Source organism: Lepidochelys kempii, chromosome 1, assembly GCF_965140265.1.
Source record: "Lepidochelys kempii isolate rLepKem1 chromosome 1, rLepKem1.hap2, whole genome shotgun sequence".
NCBI lineage: Eukaryota > Metazoa > Chordata > Testudines > Cheloniidae > Lepidochelys > Lepidochelys kempii.
In genome coordinates this window covers 107,053,644-107,078,503 of record NC_133256.1, presented here as the reverse complement: position 1 = coordinate 107,078,503, position 24,860 = coordinate 107,053,644, and the positions used below count along the sequence as shown (strand labels likewise).

The window sequence follows — 24,860 nt, the reverse complement described above, 5'->3', positions numbered from 1 at the left end:
GCAAGATGAGAGGGTCCCAGAGTTTGGGCTGCAGCCCAAGTCCAAACATCTACACCATAGTTAAACAGACTCTTAGTCTGAGTCCTGTGACCCCGAGTCAGCTGGCATGGGCCAGCCGTGGGTGTCTAATTGCAGGGTAGACATACTCAGAGAGGCAGAGAACTGAATGAGCTTGAACAATTATTTATTATTCACCCGTGAGCTTTACCCTGTGCAGAAGGGCCTATGCACAACTTCTGTACTATTTAGGCTCTAAACTGAGGAATTAAGTGATGCAAAGCCTTGTGCTAACCCCTACACAAGAATAAATATCACTCTTTAGTACAAGGAAGGCTACATAGAGAAAAAGAGAGAAGAATGAGCATCATAGTTACTTTATTCCTTACGTCCCTCACAAGGAGAGAACTGTAAAGCTTAGCATCCCTTTCTCTTTATGTACACCACAGAAACAGTCCTAATTTGTACATCATACATCCTGGGGGAGGGAAACAATCCTGCAACCTTACCTCATGTGAATTTGAATTGCAGGCTTGAGGTCTGGATTATTAAAGGCCCATAGTCAATAAAAAAAAAATCACACTTCTTTGTCTGAAAATATTTTACCCACTTTTGTTTTTAATAATTCCTTATAACTAAAAACTTGAGAGACCGATCTTTTTCAGTTTGTTTTGTTTATTTTGACATCACTTTGTATATAGTCATCCCACCCACCCCCCATTAAAAATAGCTAATTATTATGACTGATTTTCTGGAAGAAGTGACCAGATAGTCTTCAGTGACCTAGGCACTTGATTCAACTCTGCCCTGGGTTTCTCAATTTTTCATTAACAGACTAAACTTCTGTATTAAAAACACTGCCAAGTTAACAATAAACTTGCAAACTGATATTTTTGTATTAGCAGTTATTGATGGTTGTCCATTTTTTTTTATAGGAAACCTACTCCTTCAACTCTGAAAGCAGGGGACTTGCGCTCAAACGTTAGCCGTTGTCAAGTCTGTATGAGAAGAACATAATGACTTTTGAATTTCAACTAATGTCACAATATGGTGCTATTTGTTTAACAGCAGTGAAGCTTAGACTTATATCATATGTACCTCATTGTTGTCCAATATGAAAACAGTAAAGTGCCTTATAGGAACTTGCATAACTAACACACCCTGCTTTACTGGCCCTGTACTTGCTGAAGAAGAAAAGAGACAACAAAGATAAGCTTCAAATACCAAATGGCACTTTTGGTAAAAGAAATTTTTATGTAAATGCAATGCACTGACAGTATAAACAAGCCAGAGTTCATGCAGAAAAATTTGAAGGTGCTAGGAGGTATGTTGTTGTGCCTTACTTTTGACTCCCCTTTCTTGTATTATATATTTAGATTCATTTCTCCTACCCAGATATGTATGCAATTACCATTGTCTAGCTATCTCAAAATTCCAGACTCTTAGGTATGTACTTATTGTTCCTGTACAAAGTAATACTAATATAAAGAAGAGTTTTGTGATTACAGATTATAGTTAAACAGCAGGTATCCATATTTTCAAAACATAGCCATCCAGCTTGCTTTTCTATTTGTAGTGCTTACTTCCACCCTAGTCCTATTGGTTTCAGTGGGACTATGCTCCAAAGGAAGGGTTTCCCAAACTAGTTCCACAAATGAGCAATTAAGTGTTTCTGCTATGTTTGGTACTATGCAGCTTCTTCATGCAGTGGAACAAATTTTCCTGTGGAATAAGGAATGGTCCAATTGTGGTTAGGAAAAAAAATATATATATATATATATATATATTAGTAATTTATATAGGTATCAACAATTAGGCAAATCAAGCTTTGAATTTGCTATCATTTCAAAAAGAAGCTTACATAATTTTTCCTCTTTTTCAATATAGTGTCATCAATTAGATGTTAAATGCCAAAATACTTAATGTGAAACATCTGTTTTCTATCGCTCATTTCAATACCTAACTGTAAATTGCAGAGAATGAACCCAGGTTAACGGCTATTTGTGTTTATTATAGTAAAACGTGCTTTGAGCTTACAGTGTTTATTCTGTATTTAATATTTTCAGGGTTTTAAAAACTAATCACACACTGAATGACTTGATTTTCAAATTTAAAAGGCCTTAATTTTGTTAATATTCCCCTCCCCTCCCCGAAAGTTTTTCGAAGTGTTCAAAGAAATAATTCTATTGGATCTCTATGCAAATATTCTGATGTTTGAGCACATCTGTGTCTAAAACTATTTTATAGACTGTAACCATGCAAATACCAAAATATTCTTGAGAATGCCAAGGACTTTTATGTAATTTCTTAAATTTTATGTATTTCGTAAAAAATCAAATTTGTAATAAAACTATTTGTGTAAATTTTTTTTACTAATTTGTTACTTCTGTTTACCCAGCAACAATAAATTATTTCTTAATAAGCTACTAATAAATGCACAAGCTTGATGCAACCCTAGATCACTTTTGTTCGGCACATCTTGCAACCATAAAATATTTTTGACAGGCGGAAATAAGGACACAGTTCTGACACCTTACAAGAACTAGTAATGGAAGGCAAAACATAGTTGACACGTTATCGACACAGGTCTTATGTTGAGGTGTTTGGGGTTTTTTCAAATTAAAAATCTCACTTGAATGCAATCCAGGTCAAAAAGCTAGCGGTACATATTTCTCACTCTTCCCTTGACTCTTTCGTGCATGTAGTGAGGCGGAGTGGCCTCCCTCCAAACTGGAGAGCGAGGGACCACTACAGTCCTCTTGCTGGGCAGAGCTGAATCTGCCCTGAACCGGCACTGAAAGTCCTGGGGTGGGACAGGAAGTATAAAAGGAGAGCCCTGGAGCTCAATGGGGGGTGGACCATCAGAAGGAGCAAAGATCTTTGCAGGAACCCGGACTAGCCACTGAGTGGAGCTGTGCCCTGTGGTCGGAGATGGATGAGTATCGCAAGGAGCTTCCAGGACTGCTGTCAGACGAGTGCTCTGAGGAGCTGTGGGGACTGCCGGTGGCCAAGTACCCTGAGGAGACAGAGAACCTTTGGACCATGGAGCCCTACACCCTGACTGTGATAGAAAACAACACAGGTGACCTAGATTTTATTCAGGTTCTGCTGCCAGAGAGTGAGTCAGCGTGTTTTGGGAGGATCGCCGCCAACCCAATGGCAGACCCATCTGCCACTGTTAGGGCCCTGGGCTGGGACCCGATAGAGTGGGTGGGCCTGGATCCCCTTAACCCCCTGCCACTGACCCCACCCCTGGGGTGGTGGCCAAACTCCTTCTTTTTGGCTAGAAGGTATGGGCTGTGTTGTGGAGCCATAGACTATATGTGCTCTACCCTGCCCAGATGGCCAGAACTCCCTTTAAGACTGTTAGTTACTGTCAGCCCCAGCCAGGCGGCTGCGGGGTAAAGACTGTTTGTGGCTCTGCACTGCCCAGAGGACCGGAGTTTCTTCTATAGATGGTTACTTGCTGTCTGCCTGTAGTGAGGTGGAGTGGCCTCCCTCCCCACTCGATAGCGAGGGACCACTACAGTACACCAAAGAGGACCAAAATCTATAAGATAAAATCCAAAATGTACCAGCTAGTGTTTTGCTTATGAGCGGGCAGTGTGAATCTCAGATCTGGCTACCTGACAAGAAAACATGATGGTTGCTCCATTTTTTCCTAAACAAAAGTAAATCATTTGTTAAAATTTCAGTTTTGTTTCATATTTTTGCCCCTTCCTTGTGGAGAGGCTGCTGCTCTGTATTCACCTGCACTTAAAATCCAGAGTGCATTGACTGTGTCTGAATTGAAATGGGCTATATGCTTCAGTGGTGATTCTGTGCCCATGGAAGTCAATGGAGTTTTGCCAGGGTCTCACTTTCCTTATAAACGCCGTCAAACAGTACACAGATCTTATACTATCTTGTAGAGAAAGCATGTGTATAATTCGTCAGGTGTAGTCCTTCCCCATGCAATGTATGGTGCACAACTAGCTGAGTGGAATGAGAGGAGAATAAGAATATAGCAAGGCAACAGATTGTGTGGGAAATTATCCATATATTCTTCCTGGTAGTGGTGTCTGGAAGGAAACCAAAGCAGAAGTTCAGCTTGCCTTTTCAGACTCAGGCCACACATGCTGGTGTGGCAGGTTTTTTATTTACACTCAACACCTTACCCGCTGGGCAGATCGGAATTAAATTTTGCCTGTAGTTGGGTGACCCAAACTATCAGACAATTGGATTTTCTAAGGCTTGCGTGTGAGTTTAAGCCTAGTCTGAGAAAACATCTTTTGGCTGGTGAAGGACTGATAACGGGGATCACACTAACCTCTTTTCTTAATAAAAAACAATGTGACAGCAAGGCCTGTTTAAGTTTGAAAGACTGCTCAGGTAGTATTTAGAAGTCTTAATTATTTACTAATGATTACTTATTTAGTAATCATTATCTACTAAAATGCTCTAAAAAAATTTCCTGCCCCAAATGCCCTTTGTACCAATGTTAGTATATGCAGGTAAAAGTGGGGGAAAGTCAGACATAATGTCTGAGCACTTGCTTTTGATGACCTAGATGAAGCTGAATAGCTGCCCATGCACTAAGGTAGAAAAGTGACATTTTCATAGCAACCCGCTCTTATATTACAAAAGCATATAATCAGTAGTCATGTATTTAAGCACTCAGGGCAAGCATTGTTGCTTCAGTGTGGCTGATTATATGGACAGGAACTCTGAATAGATCATTTGTTAAAATAAAGTTATCTTGTATACACCCAGATTACACGATATAATTTTCCCAATAAAAATTCAATTCATTGTGTAAACCTGACTTCTATGCAGTACTTGAAGACAACGCTTCATGCCCCCAATACGCTTCTAAAGCTGCAGGTGGTGCCCTCGTTCTCTTTATACGATATAGGAAGAATAGAACATTCGTATATCTAACAAATGCTCCTTTCCTGCTTGTCTCTCTAATTTCCTCTCCAAATTGGAGGAAAGTAGTTTTCAATATAAACACACTGGACATATGCATACGTTGACATGTAAAAATCTGATAAAATATTCCAAAATATATATCGATACAAATAACTACATCCAATGGTTTTCCTAATATTTTGAACGCATGCATATTTTCTAACAATTATGTAAGATCAGTTTCTAATGATGGGATTTATCATTTTGTAAAGGTAAGTTCTTTGATGAAACATATTTTCCTACAAAATAGTTTCCCTGAGAGCAATATCCCCTTATCAGTAGGGCCCTACCAAATTCACGGACCATTTTGGTCAATTTCACAGCCAGAAGGTTTTAAAATTAGTCAATTTTACAATGTCAAATGTAACTGTGGGTGTCCCGACCCAAAATGGGATCATGGGGGGTTCACAGGATTGCCACATTCACTTCTGTGCTACCTTCAGAGCTGGGCTCTGAAGGCAGCAGCCACCAAGCTTCCTGCAGCTAGAGAAAGTTAGTGGAGGTGGGTCTGATCTCCCCTGAGCTTCTGGGAGTGCCAGAGCAGGGAGCTCCTAGCTGCTAGTCCCAGCCAGTGGTGAATTAATGCAGGAGCCCTGGCCAATTGGGGGATCCCCCCAAAAATGGGCACCCTGAGCCCAGTCAGCAGCTGTGGGGCTGAGGCCCCGAGCCGGGGCATCTAGAACCTAGGCGCCCCGAGTCCTGGCTGCAGTCGCAGGGGCTGAAGCTCCGAGGCCAGTTTTGGGACTGCTGCAGTGCAGAAGTGAGGGAGGTACATCCTCACTTCTGCGCTGCCTCTGGAGGTGGGTCTGATCTCCCCACTGAGAGCAGTCATGCAGGGGAAGGACAACTCCTGTCTCTCCCCAGCCCAGGCTGGACTAGCAGCTAGGAGCCCCTGAGTGGGCCACTCCCAGCAGCACGGGATGATTGGATTTCACAGAGCAGGTCTTATTTAAGGGTTCATGACATGTTTTTCATGGACATGAAATTGGTAGGGCCCTACTTATCAGGCTCCTGGAAAAATGACAGCATGAAATGTGGGTCAGCTATTTTTAAACAAATATGCTACAGTTTTATGACTTTCTGCAAAGTCATTTATTAACTCCTTTAGATATCATAAAAAATCCTGCTTAATCCAAAATTAATTGCACAAGATGTCAGTGTCTATAAAGCATGGGGTCACTTATCATGAAATGATAGAGTTTATGATTCTAAGGAATAGTAGGAGGGAAAACAGCAGAATGAACTTCGAGAAGGCAGATTTTAGCAAATTCAGAGAATTGGTAGGTAAGCGCCCATGGGAAGCAAGTCTAAGGGGAAAAAATAAGTTCAGGAGAGTTGGGAGTTTTTTTAAAAAGACCATGCTGGCTTAATCAGGAGATCTTCAGTGACCTGAAATTCAAAAAAGAGTCCTACAAGTGGAAACTAGGTCAAATTACAAAGGATGAAAATATATATATTTATATATATTGTGATACAGGAGGGCCAGGGAGCAGTGGTAGAGGGGAAATATATAAGCCCTAGGCTAATTAAAGTATGGTTCCCTGTAGACTAGAGCGGGTGGCTACAGGTTAATTGGAGCACCTGTAGTCAATTAAGCCGTCAGGAACCTAATGAAAACCCCTGCTTCAGGCAGTCGGGGGGGAGGAGGAGGAAGGAGAGAGGACTGGAGCTTGGAGGTGTGTTGTAAGATTTGAAAGACAAGAGAACCGAAGTAAGGGAGACCCTGCCCCAGCTGGGGAGGGAGACTTCCTCCTCCAGCGTCTAAGAATCGAAGGTTCCCCACCCAAGGGGGAAGAGGGGAAGAACCAGCAGGGGTTGAGAGGGGCTGGGGTTCAGAGTGAGGAGCAAACCCAGACCTCTCCCCCACTTCCCTCCTCTACCACCTTCCCAGGCCACTAGCAGGGACCTCAGCAGCCGAAGAGCAGGGGCAAGGGGTGGTGTCTTAGCCCCCCTGCCAAGAAAAGTTCAGGACCCACCATACTAACATCGGCCTTCTTGCCACAATATGCACACACACAACACAAGCATGTATAGACAAAATTAGAAAGGCCAAGGCACAAAATGAGATTAAACTAGCTAGGGACATAAAGGATACCAATAAAACATTTACAATTACACTATAAGCAAGAGGAAGACAAGGACAGGGTAGGCCCATTACTCTATGAGGAGGGAAAGACGGGGGGAAAAAAACAGAAAATGCAGCAATGGCCAAAGTGTTAAATTCCATTTTTGTGTCAGTTTTCACCAAAAAAGTTAGCAGTGATGGGATGACTAACATAGTGAACGTCAGTGTAAATGGGTAGGATCTGAAGCTAAAATCAGAAAAGAACAAGTTAAGAATTACTTGGAGAGGTTAGATGTCTTCAAGTTAACAAGGCCTGATGAAATACATCCTAATACTTAAGGAACTGGCGGAAGAGCTCTGAGCCATTAGCAGAATCCAAATAAACTGAAATTTTCAGTATTCAGGTGATCTTCGAGTGCTTGCTCATGTTGATTCCACATGCACAGTTGCCGGAGACTTTTGCCTTAGCAGTATCCATAGGGCCGGCTTGATTGCCATGCTCATGCGTCGGTATATCAGGCACTGCCAACCCTAGGTCTTCTCAGTTCCTTCTTGCCGCCCATGATGATTGGTCAGAGTGCCTCTTTCCTTTGCTTCACAAGTGGTCAGCGGTTTTTCCTACTCTTCCAACCTCCTGTTCAAGCTGTAAATAGTTTGTTTTTATAGTAGATTAGTTAGTAAGTAGCTGTTAAGTACTGTAGTCAGTCAGTCAGGGTTCTGAGGGGGACTTTGCCTCAGGCGGGGCATGCCCCAGTCTCCGGGTTTTAAGCCCTGCTCTGACTGCAACAGGTCTATGCCTGTTAGTGATTCACATAGTAGCTGTTTGAAGTGCCTGGGGGAATCCCAGGCTAAATAGAAGAATCATATCTGTAAGAACCTTCTTCCCAGGACATAGAAAGAACGCGACATTCGCTTGAGGGCCCACCCCACAAGAGGGCATGGGATTCACCATTGACTCCGGGGAGTGGTAGGGGATCCAGACTGATGGCGCAGTTAACCCCTTCTCAGCTCCCGGCGCCCAGAAAGCAAAAGACTCCCCCACCGCAGCTGGCACCGTGTGCGGTGATGGACCCAGCGAAGGCTCCCTACAACATCAAGCAGCTATGAAGGCCTCCCAGAAGGCAAATGAGTGCTGTCGGCTAAGGCAGAGCCCTTTGTCGCCAGGCCTTTGGTCTCCGCATCAGCCCAGGTCAGCGCTTCGTTGCTACAGATCTCTGGCACTGTGCTCCTGGTCTCCCAGAGGGAGGCGCCGGTCGTCTTACAGTTGGCACAAGTCATCCTCACGCTGATGGTCACCATCACCGAGATCTCGGGGACACTCCCCAACACGGTGCCACTCTCCCTACTCCTGGCACCAGTCTATTTGAGGCACTGGTCACCCACAGCGATGGTTAGCTGCCAGACCCCTTCCCTTGTAGGGTATGATGCCCCAGGCCCTCCCCCGGTGGTTCAGTCATTGACCTCCTTGCCAGATGAGGCGGTGGCAGGGCCCTCCCATGTTAGCCCACTGGACGACTTTAAGGAGCACCAAGCCCTGCTCTGATGGGTGGCCACTAACTTAGGCCTAGAGGCAGAAGAGATGGCAGAGCACCCAGATACTTTGTTCAATGTGCTCTCTGTATCCATCCCCACACATGTAGCGCTCCTGGTGCACGAGGGGGTCCCGAACATTGCCAAAGCCCTCTGGCAAACTCTGTTCTCCATCCTCCCCACTTCCAAGAGGGCCAAGAAAAAGTATTTTGTCCCTGCCAAGGGGTTTGAATACTTATATAGACACCTGCCCATCAGGGTTCAGTCACCGCTGCCCTTCCTCCTCCCATCCATTTGTGCAACCTGGCCCGGCGAAACACCGTGGGGGACAGAAGTGGGTGTTTTGAGAGTGTGCTCGAGAGCCACACCCCAGTCAACTCCCTGGATCTGTCCCATCTTTTCTTCAACCATCTTCATCCCTACCGTTTGGCCTGGTCGAGAATCACCTCGGACCGTTGGGTGCTAGAAATTGTATTGCTGGACTACACCCTTCAGTTTTTGACCACCCTTTCATTCCCCCTTCCCCATACCTCTTCAGGGACTCTTCTCACGAGCGTCTCCTCGTTCAGGAGGTGAACAGCATGCTGGGGGCGATGGAGGACTTCCTTCAGCAAATGACAGGGAAAGGTTTCTGCTCCTGCTATTTCCTGATCCCAAAATCAAAAGGGGGCCAACAACTCATCCTGGACCTGCAACGACTCAACAAGTATCTCAAGAAGTTGAAGTTTCACGTGTAACCCTGGCCTCCACCATCCCCTCCCTGGATCGGGAGACTGGTATGCCACTCTCAACTTGAAAGACACTTATTTCCATATCTCTATCTTCCGAGGACACAGATGGTTCCTCTCTTTTATGGTGGACCAGTGCCATTTCCAGTTCACGGCACTCCCTTTTGGCCTCTTCTCAGCCCTGCAGGTCTTTACAAAATGTATGGCCCCAGTAGCTACTTACCTGGGGCATCAGGGGGTCCAGGTCTATTCTTATCTCGACGACTGGCTCATCAAGAGCAGATCTTGGGATCAAGTGCAGAGCAGCCTTGATTTGGTGTGGTCCACATGCCACGACCTGGGCCTGTTAGTTAACAAAAAGAAATCAACCCTCATACGAGAGCAGCGGACAGTGTTTGTTGGGGCGGTGCTTGATTCCATGTGGGCCAGGACATTCCTTCCAGAGACCCATTTCTGAGCCATGTCAGACGTAATCTCTCATGTGAGGGGCCACCCATTCACCACCATCCACACTTGCCTAAAACTGCTGGGCCACATGGTTGCCTGTACTTACGTGGTCTGTCATGCCCGGCTTCACCTCCAGCCATTGAAGGCATAGTTGGCATCGGTCTACATCCCCAACAGGCATGACCTGGACCTGGTAGTCAAGGTGCCAGACCACATCCAGTCATCACTGGCATGGTGGTTGAACCCCACATTGGTGTTGCAGGGAGTCCCCTTTGTGGCCCCATCACTGTCGCTAACTCTGGTGTCTGACGCCTCGGATCTAGGGTGGGGAGCCCACTTGGGTGAGCTGAATACACAGGACCACTCCCTGCACATAAATGTCAGGGAGCTCAGGGCGGTTTGCCTGCCCTGCCAGGCTTTTTGGTCCCAATTACAAGTCAGTGGTTCAAGTCCTGACAGACAGCACAGCTACAATGTTTTATATCAACAAGCAGGGCAGAGCCAGGTCATCAGCCCTCTGCCAGGAAGCCCTCAGACTATGGGACTTTTGTATGCAGCATGCCATTCATCTCGTGGCAGCGCCCCTCCCCGGAACCAGGAACGTGCTGTCAGATCGCCTCAGCAGAACCTTCTCATTTCACCACGAGTGGTCTCTCCACCCCAATGGGGTTGACCAGATCTTCTAAAAGTGGGGGTCTCCCCAGGTGGACTTGTTCACGACTCGTCAGAACAGGAAGTGCCACCAGTTCTGTTTGTTTCAAGGGGTCAGCAGGGTCTTCTTGTCAGACACCTTTCTACTTCCTTGGTCGGGAGCTCTGATATACGCTTTCCCACCAGTGAAGTTGCTTCACAAAGTCCTCATGAAGATCAACCAGGACAATGCCAAGGGGTTATCCTGATAGCCCCAGGTTGGCTTCACCAGCACTGGTTCAGTATGGTCCATGGACCTGTCAGTGACGACCCCAATGCAGCTGTCCCTCTGGCTAGATCTTGTATCGCAGAATCACGGTTGGCTCCTGCACCTGAATCTGGCAGTGTTGCACCTCACAGCTTGGTTGCTCCATGGTTAACTACTGATGAGTGAAGTGCTCGGCCCAAGTCCAGCAGGTCCTACTGGGGAGTAGAAAGCCCTCCACTAAAGCGATCTACCTGCCTAATGGATTCACGTGCTGGGCCTCAGCTCAAAAGGTTAGGCCAGAGCAGGCTTCACTGCAGCTAGTCCTGGACTATCTTCTGCATCTAAAGCTCCAGGGTTTGTCCCTTTCCTCAACTAAGGTCCACTTGGCCATTATATCAGCCTTTCACCCTTGTTCCAGGGCAGGTTGGTCTTCGCTCATAGCATGACGGTCCAGTTCTTAAAAGGTCTGGAGTGTCTCTACCCTCAAGTCCGGGACCTCATCCCTCTGTGGGACCTGAATCTGGTGCTCATGCAGCTCATGAAAGCTCCCTTCAGGTCCTCAGCATCCTGTTCCCTTCTTCTGTTCTCCTGGGAGGTGTCATTCTGAGAGGGCACAGGGCCGGTGGCGCCTGAAATACTGACGCATGAGTGCAGCTCTCAAGGGGGTGCCACAGCCGGCCCTATGGATACTGCTAAGGCAAAAATCTCCAATGACTGAGCATGTGGGCACGCACACACCTAGAATGGAATCGACATGAGCAACACATCTCGAAGAACAGTCACGAAAGGAAAGTAACCATTTTTTGCCATCTCTTTCTAGTCTTCCTTTACCTGGCATCATAGAAAAAAAATGAGAACAGGTCATCTCACAGTCTCTGCACCTAAAAAGGCCATGAGGACATCCTGGTAGCTACTATTCTTTGCCTCTCTCAGGTTGTAGGGGCCTTTGCTTGTTCTGTATTATTAACAAAATGTCAGTGATGTGTACTGTACTTCCACAGATTAAGGTAAGTATTAAGTATGCCAAGTATTAAGGTAAAAACCCCGCCCCTAGAAGTTGGGTTTCAATTAGATAACATAATGAGAAAAGAGAGAAGATCGTGGATTCCTAAATGAGTTCTTAAATCAGACTCCTGATAATGCTGAGCCCAGTGTCCTGGTGTTCTAATCTCTAATAGAAATGACCTGTGCCAGTAGGGCCATCATGTTACAGTGTAGGAACTCAAAGATATTATGATGGATGTTGTATAAGAACCCACATGAAAAGTGTTACTTCCACCCATTCACTATGTCTGAACATAGATTTCATCCAAAGTGTTTAATATACATTTACTGATTTATTGTAATCTAACACGGAATCAGCTGGAAACCAGAAATACTTTAGAAACTTGTTTTCATCAATACCAGCTTAGGAAGAAGGAAGGTGCTTTTTCTTCCTTTGGGGAATTTAAAAATGAACTATAAGAAAGGTCGCTATGAACAAACTGACAAACATGGCTATTACAAGCAAAATTGCTTGTGTTTTTAATGTATTTCCTTTTATAAGGAAGAAATAATACCCTCAAATGACAATGTGTAGTTTTGATTGTATCTTTTGAGTAAGATACATGTCTGCTTTACCATCCTGAGGTATTAAAGCCAATGGGAAAAATAAATAAATGCCAGATCTCATGTACATTCCTAATACAAAAGATTGAAAATACTTCATAGTAAATCCCGCTGGTTTCATTCATATAATCTCCATGTTCAGACTGCACCTAAACTGAAAAAAAAAAGTTACACTGAACCAAACATTCTTAGCTATATATTTTTATCTCTATTAACATGTCACTCAACATCTTGTGATCTCATACCAAAAAGACCCAAGTAGTGGTTTTCTGTAAGTAGAAATATTTTATGAAAGTCTGTCTGAATATTTCGGAGTTCTGCATTGGCTACAGAATTTTTCTTCCTTGCCTCTGGTTATGTACAGTCAGCTGTATTTATTGTAATTGGTGTGAAATGGACAAGATACTGACAGAGAAGCCTAGAAACGGAGCATGATCGTTTGATGCTCTGTCAACTTCTGTCTTGCATAAGAAAACATGTTGCATTTGTGCAGGATTACAGCAAGCCTTATCTGTTATTTCATCTCTGAGTTAGATTGTAATAAATAAGCATGTGAAACGGGCTGGACAAGGAGAAGAGCTTTTGATCAGGTCGGCTTCATACTCCCTGTAATGGAATGCTGAACTGTTCAGGTGTCACTGTGTATAAAATACCTGATTTAAATGAACCTCAGCCATACCTGGCAGAGCGTTAAAGGATCTTATGATGAACACATCTGGTGAGTATAAACAGGCTCTGTAGCCACTCCATATCTGGCAGAGGCACATGACACTCCCGCTGTACAATTATAGTAGTGGAATAATTTACCATATTCTCTTTCCAAAGTGTATCTGCCAAGCCTTCATCAGTGTGCGCATCCTTTTTACCATAAGTTCAAGGGAGAAGTTCAGCATGGATGGTGCTAGTACACTCCTAGTGCTGGCTTTTGCCAGCTCTCTTTGTCTCTTGGCAGGCATGGAAGCAGGCAGTGGGAAAGTGCTCCCTCTTCCCTTTTTTTTTTTTTTTTCTCTCAGCCTCATTTTGGACTTTAGTGACTCTTCGTACTTGGACAAAGCCTCTCTAAGGTTTTGGGAGACTTATGAGCAAAACTGAAATATTAGTGCTACCGTGGAGAAGGGAGCCTTCTAAGCAGGCAGGGGATAAAAATGGCAGCCAAATCACAGGAACCTCAAAACAAAGCCAAAATCATACCTCAAGAGTTCTTGCAGTGCTTCCTTCCTAGGAGGCACCAGGAACTCCAAAGCAAGCATGCTCCTCAAAGACTGGCACCAAGGCAGATCTAGCCATGTGTCTTTTTCCGTAGTATCGATGCACTGCAGGGAGGTGCCCCAGCTCAGTAAGGAGGTGAGGTCCAGGCCAAGGTGCAGCAAAAGCCTGCCACCAGCACAGCATGCACATTTAGGGAAAAGAGGATCAGTTTTTAGACAGATGCTTTTAGAAATTTTTAACTGGTTTTGATCATGCTGAAGCAGCAATTGGGCATTGGCTGACACTCAGGCAGCCCCACTCTTGGTGGAGACCAGTAACTTTGCAGAGTGACTCATCCTCATCCTAACACAATCATCCAGGCCTCCAAACAACATGACTGAGCCAAGAAAAGGTCCCAGCACAAGCAGAGGAAAAAGCATTCCCCATCATCATCCAGCCCTTCATTTGCCAACCCAGAAAAAGAAAGTGTTATTGGTACTCCAAATAAATTAAATCCAAAACACAAAACTTCCTCATCTCTTCGGAAGATGAACCCACCTCTTCCCTAAAGGAAGATGGTGAATTTTCTGAATGGGGGAAAAAATCAGAAATGGAATTTTGAGAGAAAATTTTCCACCCGATATCTTCACAAGATGCCCAGAAGCACTAGAGAGCTTCAGCATTCGGACAGACCAAGAAAGAGGAAACTGTCTGTAGCTATATAAGGTTACAAGGAAGAGATAGAACCCTTTCTTAATAGGGTAGTCCCAAACACTATGAAGGTCAAATGGGAAAAGACAAAAATCCAGCTGACTGACTTGACCATGCACATAACCTTACATATGCCAAAGATCAGTGCAGTATTGGTGGCCCAGTACGTTAATCTCTAAAGAAAGACACTTGCTTTCAAGGATCACAGAGACTAAAAACCCCGTTGAGTGAAATCCTGAAGTCAGTCAAGAAAAACCAAAGCACTTCAGGCTACATCCATATCCACCTGGTTTCCCAGAGTGATAATAGGCTGGTCTAAAGAACAGAAGGAACCAGCCCGGCTTATCAATGCATGTGGCACTATGAAAATGGGGAGTATGAAAAGAACTATTGAGCTACCAGACCAAGTTATTGCTTTGCTGAGATATTAAGAGATGAAAAAACTGATCTCATATACGTAACTTCAATGTCAGCCCATGGCTACCCTTCGCAGTTGTAGAAATCTAGCTGCCATATGTAAATTAACAATGGTTAGCAGTGGAGATATGTTTGTTTTAGGAAACATACAACACAATGGAAATTCTTAAAATTTCTCCTTCTGTTTCAACTGCAGTGAGAGCTAGAGTTAGAGAGGTTTTGTATTTGTTTGTTTGCTTTTGAAAGGCACTGAACATGACCCCTCAGGAATGTGTAGGAGAGGAAATGAAAAGCATATGTGGGAAGCTGAGAAAGCAGCACTTCTCCGCTATCATTAAACATAAAATAAGGTAGATCACATCAGTTGTTGGCATATTTTCCCAGGGGAATAGATGTCATAGATACCGTACTGTCTTATTATGTATTAACTTGGCATATGGCAGTAAATTAAAAATACTAACGGATGAACTGTGTGACATGTAAAAGAGTTTGAAGATCTCTTACATGCAACAAACTCTTTCCTTTTTCAGACTCTAATAGTATTCCACACTCCTGTGTCAGCCCAGCGTTAATAAAACTTGAGTTAGCAGCCAATGGCTTTGTTAACCTAGGGTTTGAGCATCTGCACTCATTTGTAACCCCAGGTTAGGAATTGTTGAACGCTGCATCCTAACTTGGGGCTCCAGTGTCTACAGAGCATTATGTAGGCACGAGTCCAACCACCCATATCTCAGACTTCCTAGCACCCTTCCAAAATGTGGCCACTTTCACCCTTTTTACGTGGTGCAGTGTGGAAAAACCTGACTGTCCACCAAACTTGACTGCCCAGAGGACAAAAAAAGTTGGCTCGTGGGATTGTGGGATACTTTTGGCAGACTTCCAGAGCACGAGTCCAGTGGGGCTGTGTCTACACTGCAAAGCAACAGGGCTTGAACCTTGGGTCCCAACTTGACTTGGCTTGGGACCCTCTACCACTGTTGAGTCCTGGGATCCATGGTCTGAGCCCTGGGTTAGTGTGATTTGTGTGTCAATGGAAGGGGTGGGACAAGGCTTGAGCCTGAGTTCAAACTCTGCATTTACACTGCAGTGTAGACATACCCTAAGAAGGCGTAGTGAGGGACATTCTTGTCATTTTCCACAGAGTCTAGTAGCAGGGTGGACCTGTGACAACTGGCATGTTTGTTCTCAGTGGTGTAAAGTGTGCTGGAAAGCAGAGCCTACCTTTCTTTGCAATAGGATAGTAACATATGAGTAACAACCTCTTAGACCAATTCCAGTAAAAGTATATTTGTATAGAAGTCCTAAAACCAATCCATTATTTTAATAGATTTATATAGGGGTCTATTTTTTGCATATTATCTGATCAAATTATTATTAAGAATAATAGGCCACATAAGACTTTTCATCAATAGATTTCAAAACTGTTTATAATTAAAAGTAAATATTATCCCCGTTTTACAGGTGGGAAAAACTGAGGCACAGAAGGTGAATTGACTTGTCCAAGGTCACCCAGCAGATCAGATCACCTGAGTGCCAGTCTAGCATTCTGTCTGTTCCCACGCTTTCTCGCAAATTGTCTGGCACTTTTGGTGTAACCACACTGAGCATTTGGTTACATATTCTAATTGGTAATCAAATCCAGTTCCTGACTCTGTGTAGAAATGATAGTCTTTGGGTTTTTTAATAGAAGTGGGATGAATAGGACATCTTGCAATAGTCATTGGTGCCTTACAAATCCTATAAATTTGCTTATGGAATTTTTAAGCAGCCACAGAATCAAGTATAGAGGTATTGTTGGGAAATCAAGAAGGCGTGGAGAAGTCAAGTAGTGCAAGCTCCATTTCCTCTATTGGAAGGGTTTGTATGTTGCAGTCAACACTTGGGATTCTGTTGCCCTATAGGAAGAACGATATCACCAACTCTACCATTGTTGTTTGTAGTGTAATTGTAGCCATTTTGGTCCCAGAATTTGAGAGAGACAAGGTGGGTGAGGTAATATATTTTGTTGGACCAACTTCTGTGGTGAAACAGACGAGCTGATCATAATGGTCCCTTCTGACCTAAATATCTATGAATCTATATTTGTAGCTTTTGAGGTTACACACAGCTCTTCTTCAGCTAAGTTCGAAAGCTTGTCTCTTTCCCCAACAGAAGTTAGTCCAATAAAAGATATTATCTCATCCACCTTGTAACACCAGCTCTAGACATTCAAAGTAAAATTTTGGAAACAAAAGAAAGATAGTTTGAAAGCGGTAAGTTAATTTTGGCAAAATTGACGTATGTATTACATTACCAAGACTCTGTTTTGTGTGATATCTCTAGTGGGATAAGGAAGAGTCACCACAGAAGAAGGAACAATGTCTACAATGGGTGTTCCTGCACTGGCAGATGTCCTGAGTGCTAACTCTGCTAATACCTGTCTGAAATTCTAACTATTTTCTCCCTTTTGTGTAATCTACAAAGAAGTGTCTATCCAGTCTGCATTCATAGAATCATAGATTATCAGTGTTGGAAGAGACCTCAGGAGGACATCTAGTCCAACCCCCTGCTCAAAGCAGGACCAATCCCCAACTTCTGCATTCAGAAGACAAGTGTAGAGCCCTCCTCTGCTTTTGGATACCATTTCTAGTAGGGGACCAGAGGCTCTTCCTGTTTATTAGTGAGCATTCCTTGAAATGAAGTGTGTAAATAACTCCCATATCTGAAGCCTGCTATTGTCAGCTATTGTCCGACAGGGTCTTAAATGACATTTTTTACTCAAATATATTTTTTGCATAAAAGAATTGCTAAACTCCCATCTAAAACCATTTGTCCAAGATGTTGCTAAAAACTTGGCCCAAAGCTAGACTAACATTTTTAAAACTTGGGTGCCTAAAGTTTGATGCTATAAGGTATGATTTTCGAAAGCACTCAACATTTGCCTAACTCTGCTCCCATTGAAATCAGTAGTCATCTGACTGTTGAGTGCAATGAGGACAGAGATAGGGCAACACTGAATACTTTTGAAAATCCCTTTCATGATAGTTAGGTAATTCCAGGGTAAATCATGAATGCTACTGTTATCTAGATCACCTGTTGATAATGCAGCTTTTGTTGGTTGATTTAATTTAGGAAGTGTCTCTTTGGTTCTTTCCTGTACCAGCTGCACCATTTTGGGAATTACTAAAGAAATGAGTCCTCTTGAACTCACTTTCAGTTTTGGAAAAGAGGCCAACAACAGTTTGTCATCAATTTTTATTAACACTAAAAATGTTGACAAGCTTTTGCCATTGTAAGTATTGTGGGGAAAACAAAGCGTTCAGCTGCACCCTTTATTAATTTTCATATTTCATTTAAAGCTACAGATTAGTCATTTCACTCTAGTTGCTCGATTGTTTTCCTTTCTTCATATTTTAGTTATTTTACATTTGGTGTGGAAAAGGCAGACTCTGGGCCTTGTGCTACAAAGAAGCATATTTTTAATCACTTCCTAGAATCACTTACCTTGTGAAAGATACACAGTGCTACTATGCTGAACAGCTTAGGGAGGACAATGAAGGAGAGTAGACATGGTTGTTATTCTCATGAGGATCTGTTGATAGGAATTTAATGCTCCGAGTGAGAGGAAAAGTCTGACATTGAGAGCAGACTAGCGTAAGCTTGGTGAATCTGTGATCCTTACTCTTATTTCACACTGAAGGGGTTCAGTGAGTTGAAATGTGTAATTTAAAATATAGACAGATCAACAATGGGTCACTTCCTGCATAATCAAGGAGGTCTAATTACAGAAAAATAAATAGAGTAGAGAAAAAATCTCTTATACGTGTATGAGAGCAGCTGAGATTCATAACCAAACCAGAGATTCTGCTACAGTAAACTTGAACTGGTGGGACAGGTTTAAGCACTTAATCCTTTTTCTGCTCCTGTTATAACACTTCCTAGAATATGGCAATACTAACAGGATGTTTTTCATAGAGATTAAAAAGGGATTCGTTGTTTTTGTGAAATCATCCATGACTCATCTCCAGCCAGTCCATTGTCAAATCCGTGGCTGATTGCACTGGCCTGAACAAACAGCATGTTTTCCTGATGAAAGGAAGGCAAACAATGAGGTGCCTCCTTGTTCATTTTTTGTCACTGTTTATTTTGACCTTTGCTCTCAATTATCAATAATGATAATTAAAAGAACCCAAACGAAGTGTAGTTACTTTTAGTTCATTCTATACAGTAACCTGAAGATTCTGGCCAGGTCCATCCTTCAGTCCTTGCTAGTCCCCTTTTAACAGACTGTTCAGAAATATCCAACCTAAAAACAAATGGAATGGAACACAGAATGCTGGGTGACTTCATTTGTCAGATGACTTGGCTTTCGGCTAGATTGTCCCAGCATGGAATAGAGTATGTGAAGTGAAGTAAAGACCCCCTTCCTTCTCTGCTTGGTATTGTTCAGACTGACTCTGGGCACTGCTTACCCAATAGTCCCTCCTGCAAGAAAGTGAGTGAAGAGGGGTGCAGAGTGGGAGGAGCGCTGAATCTGTCCCCTGCCTAGAGGACAACCAGAGTAGCTGGCTGGGAGTACATGGGTGAGTAAATTGCTCCATAAAAAGAGATGAGGTAACTTGCTCCTCCCTAGAGCAGGGAAAGAATTGTGAAGCTGAGGGTATGTCTACAGTTCAAATGCTGAAGTGGTGCAGCTGTACTACTGTAGCGCTTCAGTGTAGACCAGGGGTTCCCAAACATGCTTAGCAGCTTGTTCAGGCCCCTGGCGGGCCGCGAAACGCTTTGTTTACCTGAGCGTCCGCAGGTACAGCTGCTCGCAGCTCCCAGTGGCCGTGGTTCGCTGTTCCCGGCCAATGGGAGCTGCAGGAAGTGGCACGGGCCGGGCTACTGCTTCCGGTAGCTCCCATTGGCCGGAAACAGCGAACCGCGGCCACTGGGAGCTGCGAGAAGCCGTACCTGCGGACGCTCAGGTAAACAAAGTGTCTTGCGGCCCGCCAGGGGCTTACCCTGAACTAGCTGCTAACCAAGTTTGGGAACCTCTGTTGTAGATATTACTTATGCTGATGGGAGGGGTTCTTCCATCAGTTTAGTACTGTCTGCACTAAGGGTTAAGTCGGCATATATCTCTCAGGGGGTTGAGTTTTCACAGCCCTGAGAGACATAGCTATACCGGTATAAGGCTATGTCTACACTAGACATTACTTTGGTATAACTTACATCACTCAGGGGTGTGAATAATCCACACCCATGAGTGACATAAATTATGCTGACCTAAGCACCAGTGTGGACTGTGTTATGGCAGCGGGAGAGCTTCTCCCACCATATAGCTACTGCTTCTTGCAGAGGCACAAGTTATTAAGCCGATGGGAGAGCTCTCTCCCGTGAGCTTAGTGCGTCTTCACCAGAAGCCCTACAGTGACACAGTGCAGCTGCTCTGCCGTAGTGTAGTCAGAGCCTAAGTTCCTCGTGTAGCCCAGGCCTGAGTCACTGTTCATTCTCCTCTCTACTCCTGGGATGTGGCAGCTATGCATTGCCCTTTACTCAGGGCAGAATGTCACTTTACAATCTAGCACTTTCTGGTTTTCACTTGCTACTCTCTCAGGCCTGGGCTACACTAGGAATTTATTTCTGTATCGCTCCATCTCTCAGGGAGGTGAAAAATCCACACTCCTGAGAGACACAGATATTCCGACCTAACCCCTGATGTAGACTAGCACTAGATTGATGGGAGAATTCTCCCTTCAACATAGCTACCACCTCTCAGGGAGGTGGATTACCTTTACCAACAGCAGAAGCTCTCCCATTAGTACAGGCAGTGTCTTCACTGAAGCACTACAGTGGAGCAGTTGTATCATTTCAAGTGTAGACAAGCCCTCAGTCTGCTTTAGAAATCATTTAGCAGTGAGAAGTGCTACTTTAAAGATAGAGTGTAATCAGGAGTGTCTGAGGCATTAGTAACATGAATATTCCTGGTATAATATAACTCATTTCTTCCTGACAGGTTTCAGAGTAAACCTTTCTTCCTGTTACTCTTCTGCTTGTCTCCAATGGTCTCACTAGTGGAAACATGCTGTTTAAAATATTTGGACCACTCTTCTAAATGGGGCTGTCAGTTCACTTTCTAAAGAGTCACAAGGGTTAACTAAACTCTTCTGTCGACCTAGCTGCATCTTCAGTGGGGGTTAGGTCGGTGTAGCTACAGTGCTCAGAAGTGTGGATTTTTCATACCCTGAAGCTATGTCCAACCAGGTAGACCAGGCCTAAGTATTTTACTTAGGAAAGAGGCTACCATCCATGTGCAGTAATTATCCCCAGTGAAAATTTCTGGGGGTATGTCTACACAACGGAGCCTTTAGTGACACCTATGCCATCATAGGCCCGTAATGTTGATACAGCCTACACTGACGGAAGCCCTCTTCTGTCGACACAGAAGCCCTCTTCTGTCGACGGAAGCCCTCTTCTGTCTGTATTGGGGGTTTTGGCGGCATAGCCATGTCATTAGCAGGGGGTGTTTTTCCACACCCCACCAGATAAAGCTACGCCAATATAACTTTTAAGTGTAGAGCCAGCCTGTTTTCAGTCTGCCAGTGTAAGGCAGTAATTCATGCTCCTACATAGCCCTCGTGGAGGCGTTCCTGTGACAGGAGACTGAACAGAGACAGGGCAGTGGATCGAGCAGTCTGGAAATTCTGTCCCTGGTCATTGTGCTCATAGCTACTATAAAAATATCACAGCCAATTATGAATTTTGTTCTAATATGGAAAAGGATGGATGGAGAAGGTCATTTTGAATATAGCTCCTATTTATTTGTCTATCAATGCTCGCAAGGAATTATACGCATGTACCAGATGCTACACTAGCTGTGCCCTGGGTTCATAACACTGGCAATTAAACAAAAACAAGAATGTCTGTGGGGTGTCATATTAATAATCCTAAAGATTAACAACTAATCCCAAAGCATAATGAATTTTCCATCAGTTGACTTGTAGGTCACTGTCACTATAAATCTAGCTTCACAAAGACCAATGTCCAAAAGAATCCCCATCGATCGCTAAAAAAGAAACCAAACCAAACCCCATGTTATCTATGGACTAGAAAAATAAAACACTGAGCTAAAGGAGCTAAACTGAGGTAGCCCCTGGGTGGCACTGCACTCAGCTCAACCACTATTCAGATATACTGAAAGAAAAGTACCTTCATGGAGAAAAAGACAACGCATCATTTCCATTTAGTGTACTTTTTGTTCCGTTTCATTCTAATGAAACCCAATCTCTGTGCCATGTAGCTGGCAAAGTCATTGCCTTTAACTGGAGGTTTGCTAATCTCTTGTGAAGGACTGGGTGGTATATTGGATGACAGGAATATGCAGTTTGCATTAATACCTAGATCCTAGACAAGATGGCTCCAGCATTACAAGACCATGTAAAAGCACAGATGCCCAGGCAGCAATGTGAGCATGTGTGCAGACATCTGTATGAGAGGATGGCAGCACGTTCGGGGGCAGTGCAGTCTCTGCTGGCTACATTATTGCAAACAGTTCCAGTATATCATTAAAGCACAAAGTGTAGCATTTGTAACTTGTTACTGATACCGAGCACCTGGCAATGCCACATGCTGAGCCAGGGCCAGCCCTAGGTGTTGTGCCCACCAGGATGGAAAATACTTTCAATGCCACCGACCCACACCAAGTGGCCGAGAGTTATAAAAAAGCAGTGCGGTACCCCCCAGAGGTTGGCAACCCTATTTGTCAACCCCCTAAAACCAGCCCTGTGTTGAGCACCTCCTGCAAGGTGCTGCGTGCCCTCAGCTCCCATTAAGTCCAATTTTGCCGGTATCAAGCCCTTATATGGAGATAAAAGATCATAACAACATTATGAGCAAGTGAATGCTAGGCTCCTGATTTATGCTTACAGGTGATTTAAGACTATATTGGCCCTGAATACCCCAAACCTCTGCCACTCTCCACAGAGTGGCCAACAGTGCATGCTGTGTCTACTGCCTAACTCTGAGCCAGCAACTTCCAGCCCTCTCACCTCCCCTTGGGTCAAGTCATAATGTGATCTGAGACACTGACACTGAGTAAAACCCTAGCCCCATTGAAATCAATGACAAAATTCCCATTGACTTCAGCTGGGCCAGTATTTCACTCTATGAACTCATAACACATCACTGCCTAGGTCCTGTCCTGGGAACAATTGGTCTGCAGCCAGCCCACATTATGTCTTGTCCTGTGCTTTTCACTGAGCCACTCTTGTGTCAAGACCCACCAGGTACATCTATATGGGAATTAATGGGAAGCTTTTTGATGTGCATCTGGTAACTTGCAATATGCAAGTCACACCAATTGCATGCACGTGAGTGCCTGTTCCATTTTCAGTTTGCATCTTGTGAACCTATGCTGGTGCTTTGCTGTGAACTGAAGGTGTAGTGTTCTCAAGGGCTACCCCATGATCCTTTGCTTTGTGGCTGAGCAGCATGCATCATGGGATTGCTTTCTGGGTGAATTGTGGGATGCAAAGCGGAAGCCAGGAAGGTTCAGACTTCTCAAAAACAAACAAGTTTCCTCTAGTCTCCACCTGTCTAGAGGGCTCCTGCTTAGTGGTTAGCACCAAAGATGGCAGTTGCTGCTAATGGGTGTAGTCCTCAGGTGACAATTCCACCTAATGAGTACAGTTCAGGGGCAGCAACTCTGCCTAGTGGTGCAGGCCTCAGGCAGTGTAGGGGAACCCAGGCCCAGCCACTCCACCAGGTTCTGACCCAGGTCCAAGGAGGCTAGTTTGGCTTTGCGTACCTTGCAGGGTCTTGCCTCAGCCTCAAGTCAGCTTCCCTGGGTAACTTCCTACCTTCTTCTGCATCTCGGCTGGCCACTGTCCATCCCTGTGGGCACAGGCACTGACTTTCATTTTTCCCGGTGGGTGCTCCACCCCTGTTCTGCTCTGAGGCCCCACCCCCTCTCTGCCTCTTCCCCTGAGTCCCTACCCTCGCTCCACCTCTTCCTTCCCCCACTCCCTTCCCTCTGCCAAGGGCCCCACCCGCCCGCTGTTCTCCACTCTCCCCACAGCGCCTCCTGCCAAACAGTTGATCGGTGGCCCTGGAGCACCTACCTGAGTCCAGTGCACACCAGGTTCTTACCTAGGGGTTCTCTTGGCCTCTAGTCTGAGACCTCTTGCTCCTTCTAGAGCATGATCCTTCTCTGGAGTTAGGGTCCAGGGAGGTCTGTCCATTGTGACTCTTCTCCAAGGACAGTGGGTGATCCTTGCCATGCCAGGCTTCTGGCCAGTGTCTGGGAGACCCTTGACTGACACCAGGCTCTCTGCCTAGGAGGCTCTCCTCTCTGGGAGCACCTCTTACAGGCTACCCATTCTGCTGGGTTTCCTGGAGAGCTCACCCTCTAGGCTCCCTGCTCACTCAGCCTTCTGGCTCAGGACTGTCTGGGAACCTCCTTTCCACAGGATCTTCCTGTCCCCTTTGGAGTTTCCCTCTAACTTGGCTTGGGTAACTTTTATTAATTCCAGGTATTTGTTTACTAATCCACCACCTTAGGCAGTTATTTATCCCTGGAGGGCCTTCATAATGCAGTCACAGGCAGACTGGGGCCTACCTCCCCATAAAGGGCAGCTGCCCAGTGACACTCTTTCCCGCAGACACCCCCCGCCACTGCATCTCCATAACAGACCTCTCAGTACTCCTCTCCCTCAGATCCATACCCATAGCAGACCCCTCAATATCCCTTCTTTAGAGACACACCCAATATGATGGTTCTCGGAGTACCCAGGACTGTGAGTCACCTCATTAAGCTCTGCCTCCACCGAGAAGGAGTCTTGCCTATGGTGACTGGGTGTTAGCTCCCTAACACCACTAGCCTTTCAGTCACTCAAGCACTCTCCTCTGGATCATGCAAGCCCTGTCTTTGCCTAGTAGGTTAACAAGAGGTGCACCCCAGTCCCTGAGTCCCCTGAAGCATTCCCCTGTGATATCCAGCCTCTGACACTGACTACCCAAAGAAATCCCAGCTCTTCTTCTTCCAAAGGACCAGCGGACCCCAATTTGCCAGTTTTATATTAAATCAACACTCCTGTGTAACGCATAGCATTTGTGAGCACTTAAATAAATCTTCTTTTGTTTTATTATAAGAAAGCAATTCCACTGGAAAGAAGAGAAAGTGATGGAAACAAATGGTTACAATACAAAACAAAACATGAACTAGGGCCTATGAGTATTACTAATTACTTTCCCTATCAAATAAAGTAGGTTCAGTCCATTGTTCAGTCCCCAAAGTTCAGTCCATTGCAGAGCAGGCTGGCTTCATAGGAATCGGGATCCAATCTTTCTTGAAACAACC

The 24,860-nt window shown here is 44.7% G+C and overlaps 1 protein-coding gene across 2 annotated transcripts in view; it reads left to right on the top strand.

The window, feature by feature from the left end:
* COL4A1 (collagen type IV alpha 1 chain) overlaps window positions 1-2,316 on the top strand; it is a 208,983-nt gene extending 206,667 nt beyond the window's left edge. For both annotated transcript variants that reach the window (XM_073349693.1, XM_073349702.1), the window contains one exon: window positions 933-2,316. In XM_073349693.1, the coding sequence (XP_073205794.1) occupies window positions 933-1,014 (82 nt within the window). In that variant the 3' untranslated portion in view covers window positions 1,015-2,316. The remainder of the gene's footprint in view (window positions 1-932) is intronic.
* The last annotated feature ends 22,544 nt before the right edge of the window (window positions 2,317-24,860 follow it).